Source organism: Bubalus kerabau, chromosome 15 (genome assembly GCF_029407905.1).
Source record: "Bubalus kerabau isolate K-KA32 ecotype Philippines breed swamp buffalo chromosome 15, PCC_UOA_SB_1v2, whole genome shotgun sequence".
In the NCBI taxonomy this organism is placed as follows: Eukaryota; Metazoa; Chordata; class Mammalia; order Artiodactyla; family Bovidae; genus Bubalus; species Bubalus kerabau.
The window spans coordinates 83,580,612-83,590,571 of record NC_073638.1 but is presented as its reverse complement, the minus strand read 5'-3'; the positions used below and the strand labels follow the sequence as shown (position 1 = coordinate 83,590,571).

Genomic DNA, 9,960 nt, shown 5'->3' with positions numbered 1-9,960 from the left:
CTGAAAATATTAGAATAGTAAATTTGACCTTTTTTTGAGCAAAGTACCTCGATCAGGAGAAAGTTGCAAAGATTAGGTATTACATTTAGAATGAATACTTCTCAGTTGGTTGGTGTTGCTTATAAAGTGTTCAACAGGGAACAGCAGAAGAAAGATGCAAGGCAAAATGCCACTCTCCTGGGGGCAGCATTGAACATCTGAAAGGCAAGTAACCTGGAGACAGGTAGAGCACTAATGAGGAAGGAATAATGCCCTTAACGGCAAGAAAGACAACACGAAGAAGTGATTGCCCTAGGCCAAAACATAAGAAGAAAAATGATAACAGATGAGAGCCTCTCATACGGTAGAGACGATCACAGTGATGAAGGACAAGGCCCGTGGCTTCCTTGGACTTGAGATGCCTAATTCCCCACAGGAGCCCAGGGTAAAATGGTGCAGGATGAGCTGATGAACTTTCTGGCGATAGACCTCGTCCTGAAGTTTTTCACCAAGAGCTTGGCGTCAGAGCCCCATCAGACTGCACTTTAAGCCTATACAGATGGTGCACATGGAAACCCCAGAAAAGGAGACAGAAGTCTTCCCTGCTTTACCAACTGCACTCCCTCCTGGGTCTGTGAAAAGATAGCCACTAATATTTGTGGACATTTTTTTCAGTGTGGGTGAAAGCATATCCCACTTGGACAGAAAGTCTCTGAAGAGGATGCCTGGGTCTTGAACAAACTGAAAGCTGAACACCAGCAAAGTATCGCCATTGATATCTCCCTGTGGACATGGAGACCAGCAAGTACCGTGACTGATGCCCCAGGACACAGGGACCTTATCAGAAACGTGATCACGGGACATCCGACACTGATGAGGCTCACCTGATTGCTGTTGCTGCTGGGGAATTTGAAAGAGGTATCTCCACGAATGGGCAGACCCTTGGCGTGCTCTTCTAGCTTCCACTCTCGGTGTGACACATCTAGTTGCTGGACGTAATGACAGATCCCACTGAGCCACTTTACAGCCAGGAGAGACGAGGACTTTGCTAAGAAATTCAGCACCTGCATGAAGAAAATTGACTCCAACCCTGACACAGTAGCATCCGTGCAGTTTCTGGCTAGAACAGTGACAACATGATGGAGCCAAGTGCTAACATGCCTTGTTTCAAGCATTGGAAAGTCATCCCTAGAGATGGTAACGCTGGTGGGAGAACGTGCTTAAGGGTTTTATCAGATTCAAACAGCTGTAGATAAAAAAGGAAAGAGGATTTTTACTACTGACTGAAGATTGTAAGAAATATTCATCTGCCCATTTGGCAGGAAATGGCCAGAGTGGTGAGAGAGTCAGTTCCTAGGCAGGTTGATAGGGAGTCTAGGGGTCCCCAAGGAGAGAGGGGTCTGGAATTCTCAAGAAGGAAGAAAGGACAAACTTTTTTTCTTTCTCCACATTCCTTAGGATTATATAACAATAATGTATCCTGCCTAAGGACAGTCTTTGGATTCAACCTTCTGTTATCTTAAAATGTAAATTATGGGAGTAGACCTGGTCTTTACAAGGATGTATCTTGCCTGAGGACAGTGTTATCTTAAAATGTAAATTATGGGAGTAGGTCTGATGAGGTCTTTACAACCTCCAGACATTCTTTGGAGTATATAACTTCATTGCTAACACCAGCAAGCGGGTACTCTTTCTGCCCCTTTCTGATGCCTATGTCAGAATCTTTCTCTATCTCCATTATACTTTAATAAAACTTTATTACACAAAAGCTCTGAGCGATCAAGCCTCGTCTCTGGCCCCGGATTGAATTCTTCTCCTCCGGGGGCCAAGAATCCCGGTGTATTCGCGTGATTCAACCACAACCTTTCATCTTGGGGGCTCGTCTGGGATCCTTCAGGACAAGGTAATGATGCCTGGAGCTTTAGTTCTTTGTTCTCTTAGCGAACACGATTTCTGCTGTGCTTTACTAACTCTACCGTGTGCTTGCGTGAATGAATGACATGCCCTGCGTGAAGCAAGTAAGGAGCCCTGCTCTGCAGTTCCACAGTGATCTCATACGGCTTATGGCAGAAACCTGTTGGGGCATTATACCAACCCGCCAATGCCAAGAGGCACCCAATGTCTCCTTCAAGAACCGACCAGAAGTGGGCAAAGCGTGTGGACCGAACTCTCCTTTCTTGGTCAAACTTTTCGATCTCTTTGACCATTTCATAACTCCTTGGGAATTAGAAGTACTAACCTAATCTATTGGATCATAGACTTTCAAGGGACTTGTGATCTATACTGTTATTGTATACTGTGGCTTAGGTCCCAAACTTGAATTGGTAGTCAAGAAAGCGCCTAGCCTCGCTAGGAATCGAAAGTTCGGAAGCTAGATGGAGCTCTAGCTCCCAGAACATCTCTGAGGTTAAAGGTTATTCAGACTGGGATTACAATGGGTTTTTTTCTTTGGTAACACCGACTCTTAGTAGATCAGAGGAGGCTGTTATACTGGTGTGGTGATGCTTGGAAAGGACATCTCAGTTTTATGTTCGTGTCGGTCTTATTGTGGTCAGGAAATACTCAGGGTTGTGCACAGGCACTCAGGTGATGAATATAGCGGTCTTAGCTTGGGTGGCATTCCGGAAGATCACTCTGATTCACCCTGGGTGACATCAGAGGCAAGCAAGGTTAAAGGTGAAGAGCTGGACGTCAAGTAGGGATGCTATCAAGTCTACCCCTGGTACATCCCCACCCCATCTCAGTGGTAGAACCGGGAGGGACGAGTACGGCGCCTGCGTCGGTAAGGGACAGACTAAGTCCGACCAGGAAGGAAAAGCTTTTGGTGTAACGTCTGTCTACACCCCCATCTAGAGCAGGGAGGGACGCCTCCGGTAGAAAAAATGGCGCTGGTCGCTTTTTTTCTCTCTTACAGATGGGAGCTAACAATTCCAGCCTCACTCCTTTGAACTGTATCCTAAAAAAACTGGGATAGATTTGATCCCCAGGGCTTAAAGAAGACACACCTGGTCTTCCTATGTGATACTACATGGCCACGATATCCATTAGAAGACGGCGAACGGTGGCCAGTTGGAGGGTCTCTTAAGTATAATACTGTTCTACAATTAGACTGGTTCTGTAAGGAACAAGGGAAATGGGTAGAAGTAGCATATGTGTTGCCCTTTTACTCTCTGCGAAATATGTCCGACTTATGTCCTAAGGGTATAGATTTGGGCGTGAAACCTTCAGCTCCCTCCTGTCCTCTTACTCTGCCCCCATGCTGGGGACTCCAAACTGGGATTCAAACTGCCCACATGGAGGTCCAAACAACTCCTGTCTCAGTACGACCTCAGACTACTCTGGTTTCAGTAGAAACTCAGACCATCGAAGTAAGAGATGAGATGGAAGACAGGAGACAAAGAGAAGAGGAAAAACAGGTTTCTCCAATCTATCCCTGGGATCATATGCGCAGAGCAGCCAGAGAGACTGAGGAACAGCCACACATGCTGTTGCCTCTTTATGAAACACCCACCGGGAGAAATAATCAGTCTGTGAGAGTTAATAAGCCTTTTTCTTATCAAGAAATACAAAGAATCAAGGAGGATCTGGGAGACTATTTAGATGACCCAGAAAAATATATTAGAGCTTTTAAAGGTGTTACTCTGCTTTATGACCTCACTTGGAAGGATGTGATGTATATCTTGGGACAAACGCTGACTCCCAAGTCAAAGACTCGAGTTTTGGGAAAAGCAGTTGCTTATGGAGATGAATGGCTTGGTAATGAATCAGTAGGGAAGAGGGAGAACAAGATAGCAGCCCTCCCCACTGGGAATCAGGCGGTCCCAACTATAGAACCAGACTGGGACTACAACACAGCTAAAGGAAGATGGGATCAGAGTCATTTTGTTAGATGTATTCTTGAAGGACTTAGGCAGGCGTGTTCTAAGCCTTTAAACTATGGCAAATTGGCAGATATGGAACAGGAGGAGAAGGAAGCTCCTGGTAAATTCCTAGATAGACTGAGAGAAGGCCTTCGCAGATTCACTGAGATTGATCCTGAAAGTGAAGAGGGAAAAGTGATCTTAAAGAATAGATTTCTCACTCAGTAGGCTCTAGATATCCGCCGTAAGCTATTAAAACAGGCGTATGGACCAAATCAGTCTTTAGATACTCTGTTACAACTGGCTCAGACAGTCTATTATGATAGGGAATATGAGGAAAAGAAAGAAAGGCAAAAAAATTACAAAGGAAAAGGCTGAAGCCTTCGCCATAGCCATGAAAAACGTTCTTAAACAGCCTGAGAAAAATGCCCAGAGGGGCCCAGGTGAAAAGGGATGGGCTTGCTATTACTGTGGAAAGGAGGGGCGCCTCAAGCGGGATTGCCCTCAGGCATCTAAGCCGCCCCCGGCTCCATGTCAGGTCTGCAAAGGACCACACTGGAAGAGAGACTGCCCCCAGAAGCGTAGGTCTCCAGGGTCGGACTCTCAAGACAATCAGGACTGAAGGCGCCCCGGGGGTCCCCACACAAGCTCCCGTCCTAATAACACCTGAGGAACCCTGAGTATTAATAATTGTGGGAGGCCAATCCATCGATTTCCTTTTAGATACTGGGGCAACTTATTCTGTGCTCACTGAAGCCCCTGGCCCACTTTCTTCCCGATCCGCTTCCGTAATGGGACAGTCTGGATGAGCCAAAAGGTATTATTTCAGTTATTCTTTATCTTGCAACTGGGATTCTGTGCTGTTTTCACACGAGTTTCTCATCGTGCCAGAATCTCCCTCACCCCTTTTGGGAAGGGATATACTGAGCAAGGTCCATGCCTCCGTTTTCATGAATATGGAACCCTCCCTTTCTCTCCCTTTGGTTGAACAAAATGTAAATCCTAGAGTATGGGCTGATGGAAAATCTGTGGGTCGAGCACAAAATGCTATTCCTGTAGTTGTTAAGCTCAAAGACCCACCCGTATTTCCACATAAGAAGCAGTATCCACTGAAACCTGAAGTTAAGGAAGGGTTAGAACCCATCATCGAAAATTTAAAGGAGCAGGGACTATTAATTCCCTGTAACAGTCCTTGCAACACTCCTATTTTGGGTATAAAGAAATCGAATGGTAAATGGAGACTAGTTCAAGATTTACGAATAATAAATGAGGCTGTACTTCCTTTACACCCCGTGGTGCCTAATCCTTATACTCTATTGTCTGAAATTCCTGAACGGGCCAAATATTTCTCAGTAATTGATTTAAAGGATGCCTTCTATTCAGTGCCTTTGGCGGAAGAAAGTTAATTTCTATTTGCCTTTGAAGACCCTACACAGCCAGCTTCTCAGTTAACCTGGACAGTTTTGCCCCAGGAATTTCGTGACAGTCCTCACTTATTCGGACAAAGTTTGTCACGGGATCTACAAAACTTTAATAGCTCTGAAGCGGTGGTGTTACAGTATGTAGGTGATATTTTGCTCTGTGCTGAGACAAAGGAAGCTTGTTCGCAAGCCTCAGAAGATTTCTTAAACTTTCTGGCAGGCTGTGGTTACAAGGCATCAAGAGAAAAGGCTCAGCTTTGTCAACAATTGGTTAGATATCTGGGCCTAATCATATCAGAAGGGACTAGGGCCATCGGCCTTGAGACAATTAAACCTATACTAAATCATCCCCTACCTATGACTTTAAGACAATTGAGAGGATTTTGGGGAATCACAGGTTACTGTCACATTTGGATTCCAGGTTATGTGGAATTTGCCCGGCCTTTATATAAACTTATAGCTGAAACTCAGCAGGCCCAAACCGACAAACTGGTTTGGTCTCCAGAAACTCAAAAGGCTTTTAAGATTCTTCAGACTGCTCTCCTGCAAGCTCCAGCTCTGAGCTTGCCCACAGGGTCAGAATTTAATTTGTTTGTCACTGATAGAAAAGGTGTGGCATTGGGAGTTTTGACACAACCCCGAGGGCCTCACCAGCAACCTGTTGCTTATCTAAGCAGAGAATTAGATGTAATTTCACGTGGGTGGCCCCACTGCCTAAGAGTAATTGGGGCAGGGGCTTTATTAGCACCTGAAGCTTTAAAAATAATTAATGGATGAAAGCTTACTGTACTGACTTCTCATGATGTGAGTGGAATCTTAAATTCTAAGGTTAATATTTGGATGACAGACAGTAGGCTTCTTAAGTATCAGTCATTGTTGTTAGAAGGACCAGTAACTAAGCTTAAAGTTTGTGGAAATTTAAATCCTGCCACTTTCCTTCCTGAGAAGGAAAATGAAACACCTGATCACGATTGTTCTCAATTCCTAACTTTAAACTATGCAGCTCTGGAGGATCTAAAGGATACCCCATTAGCCAATCCTGACATGGAAATATTTACAGATGGCAGTTCTTTTGTTCAGGATGGAAAGCATAAAGCAGGTTACGCCGTGGTGACTGCTGAACAGGTTTTGGAAGCAAAATCTCTCCCCCAGGGAACCAGTGCTCAGTTAGCGGAGCCTGTGGCCCTGACCCGAGCTCTAAAGTTAAGCAAAGGGCAGCGGGTAAATATCTACACAGATTCTAAGTATGCTTATTTGACTTTACATGCTCATGCTGCAATGTGGAAGGAGAGACAGTTTAAAACAGCAACAGGAGAACCTATTAAGCATTTCAGAGAGATCGAGAGACTTTTAACTGCTATATATTGTCCTAAAGAAGTAGCTGTTATGCACTGCAAAGGGCACAGCAGGGATGGGAGTAAAATAGCCAAAGGTAATCAGCTGGCTGACTGTCAAGCCAGAAAAGTGGCACTTTACGAAACCCCTTCACTACAGACGCCTTTGATCTGGACAGGTCCTGTGGAACAGGAAAAACCACAATATACTGAGAAAGAATTAGAAAGATGTGAGAAACGAGGAGCAAAGATTACTGATAAAGGATGGTTACAGTCCAAGGATGGACGATTAATAATTCCTGAAAATGCTCAGTGGAAAATTCTTAAGGGTTTACATCAGAGTTTTCATTTGGGTGCCGAGAGTACTTACCAGATGGTTTCTCGTTTGTTTGAAGGTAAAAATGTAATGAAAACTTTAAAGGATATTATCAAAAGGTGTGAGATTTGTCAAAAAAAATAACCCAAAGACTGAAAAGCTAGCAAAATCTGGATTACAACGAAGTGGGAAGTATCCTGGAGAGGATTGGGAAAATGATTTTACTCATATGCCAAAAGCTAATGGATATTCCGAGCTCGGAAGTAGTTATGGAACGAGAACGATGCCCCTTTTTCCTAGGCAACATAATTCTCCTAAAAGAAAAGGGGGGAATGAGAGAGTCAGTTCCTAGGCAGGTTGATAGGATGTCTAGGGGTCCCCAAGGAGAGAGAGGTCTGGAATTCTCAAGGAGGAAGAAAGGACAAACTTTTTTTCTTTCTCCACATTCCTTAGGATTATATAACAATAATGTACCCTGCCTAAGGACAGTCTTTGGATTCAACCTTCTGTTATCTTAAAGTGTAAATTATGGGAGTAGACCTGGTCTTTACTAGGATGTATCTTGCCTGAGGACAGTGTTATCTTAAAATGTAAATTATGGGAGTAGGTCTGATGAGGTCTTTACAACCTCCAGACATTCTTTGGAGTATATAACTTCATTGCTAACACCAGCAAGCGGGTACTCTTTCTGCCCCTTTCTGATGCCTATGTCAGAAGCTTGCTCTATCTCCTTTATACTTTAATAAAACTTTATTACACAAAAGCTCTGAGCAATCAAGCCTCGTCTCTGGCCCCAGATTGAATTCTTCTCCTCCGGGGGCCAGGAATCCCGGTGTATTCGCGTGATTCAACAACAACTTTTCAGTGGTCTTAATCCTTTTCCCCACAAGTTTGTGGAATGAACATTGACAGTGCAGAAACCTACAAGGGAAGAACCTTTGTATTCTATTACAAGTTACTCACTAAAGCAGTACTACCTTTAAGCTTCAATTGTATCTCTGGGAATGAGAGATGGGCATTAAGTATAATTTGCATAATTCCCTATTATCTCTGCCTCCCAGATAAGGAGCATCAAGCTAAAATACTTTTGTTAAGCTCACAGGAAACATCCTGACCAGACCCACCTGTGAATCACTGAAGGAAGGAAGACATGAACAAGTCCCATCCAGAGGCTGACCCAAACTAGGAAATGTTTTATTTTAATCCCTCCCCTTTAAGTAGTAAAGAAGCTTGAGTTCTAACTCAGCCAAGACGGTTCTCTGGGACGCAAGCCAGCTGTCGTTTTGGCCTGCCGGCCTTTGAAAAGTCACCGTTCCTTGCCAGGCCTTTGAATAGTCACCGTTCCTTTACTAGACTATGGAGCTGCAAGCAGTATAAGACTGGACTCACTGACACTACTGTCTTCCCGACCTCGTGCACCTCTGAAAGCCAGCCACTGTTTGCACCTATGTTCCCTTACGTGTCAAACGTGCTTTTCCTGTGGCTTCCTTTAAGGTTATCTGTCTATCCGGGATTTTTAATCGTTTAATTATGATATGTCTGGGGAGTGGTTCTCCTTCTGTTTATTCCGTTTGAGGTTTACCGAACTTATCCTAAAGGTGAGGGTGGGGGGTGGGGTACTTTCTAGGCCCTTTAAGTCTTTCCAAGTTAGTAATTTCTTATGGTTAAAAAAAGAGCTCTGATTCTCTACATCAAGTTCAAACAGTGGCCGTCTCTTGCTTTTGCCGCAGGTATTCATGAAAACGGCTGGAGCGCACCAGGCGTTGCCTGTAGAAATCCTGCCTCCAGGATCTCACAGTTCAGAGTTGCTGAGGACTGGGGGGATTGGAAGGACCTCTGGGATCAGAAAGCAGCTCAGACCTCTGGAAAAAAATGAGCCTCAGGGGGGCACTCTGCCAAACACGGGACCTGGGAGGAGGGACTCCCCACACCCAGCCGCTGAAGCGCAGCTTGGTACGTGGGTTCAGTTAAGACTCTCAGCTCAGCAGGTTGGGGATCAGACCAATAGGCACACTTTTCAAGACCACAGTAGCCAGAAGATACGTGTCATCTTCTGGAATGATCTTCTGCCTCTTGTTTCTGGGGGGGAATCTCCGCAGAGACTGAGTGGGAAGACAGTGTCACAGGTAAGAGCCAAGGAGGATCACTGCTCTGAGACGCCTCGGCCCCTGTCTCCTCACTGAAGCGGATGAACCAAAACGCTGCTGTTGGATGCGGATAAAGAATTTCTGAGTGCTGAGAGTTATGCCAGGCGAAAAGGAAGTAGTTCCCTTTGAGAAATCTGTATCAGGCATGTACCATGTACGGGGTAGTGTCCTGATTCTGTAAGAACTTTTCCCTGGATAAAGACAGGCTTTTGTTCTGAATTGGTACGTAAACGTGGCGTGATTTGGAAACTTCCTGTTAATAGCTGGCGTGCCAGAAAAGGTAACAGCTTCTGGGAAGAAGTATGTGGGTTTGGGTGATATTTATGGAACAGTTTGTAGACATACTATGCAAACATGATCTTATTCAATTCCCTAGAAACATTATATGGTAGTCAGATTTTTTTCCCCCCTTGGATAAATGATGGCCAGGGAAATTAAGTGCCCTTCTTAAAGTTTCCAAAAGACGAGGTAGACTGTAGTCAACAGACTACAATCCAGATGAGATTAGTATTAATTTAAAACCATAAAAAAGAAACGTAATTTTTAAAATCTCAGTTATAATGCTCCTATATAATTTGGTGTTTCCTTCTAAATTTTTATCACCTGTGATTTATGTAAATATGCACACAAAAAGGCCTCTAGTTATTTTTGCAGTGTCATGTCCCTCCTTTTCATGTTCATCTTGAAGACTTTCTCACATGGCAACATATAACCTTCATGTTAAAATGGGTTTTAGAGTAGTAAAAGAATGATAGGTCATATTTACATGAATTATATGTATAGCAGGACACTGAGATTGTGTCCTGTACATGCCTGTGAGTTAATATTGTATTGCTTTCAAACTTTTTCAGAGTCTTTTTCTTCATTTGAACTGTTTTCTTTGGATAAATTCCCATTACTGGA

The 9,960-nt window shown here is 44.1% G+C and overlaps 1 protein-coding gene across 11 annotated transcripts in view; it reads left to right on the top strand.

Annotated features, from left to right (window-relative positions):
- Window positions 1-339: 339 nt before the first annotated feature.
- Window positions 340-9,960, top strand: part of LOC129627716 (glycine N-phenylacetyltransferase) — a 28,314-nt gene continuing 18,693 nt past the window's right edge. For 2 of the 11 annotated variants that reach the window (XR_008702662.1, XM_055547226.1), the window contains exon 1: window positions 8,901-9,337. Coding sequence is in view for 4 of the 11 variants with exons in the window: in XM_055547221.1 (XP_055403196.1) it covers window positions 8,647-9,036 (390 nt within the window). In the remaining 7 variants the exon portion in view is untranslated. Of the gene's footprint in view, window positions 1,883-4,542; window positions 4,657-8,032; window positions 8,405-8,640; window positions 9,338-9,960 lie in introns of those variants that run through there. The other 9 variants (XM_055547221.1, XM_055547220.1, XM_055547225.1 and 6 more) reach the window with 9 other exon arrangements.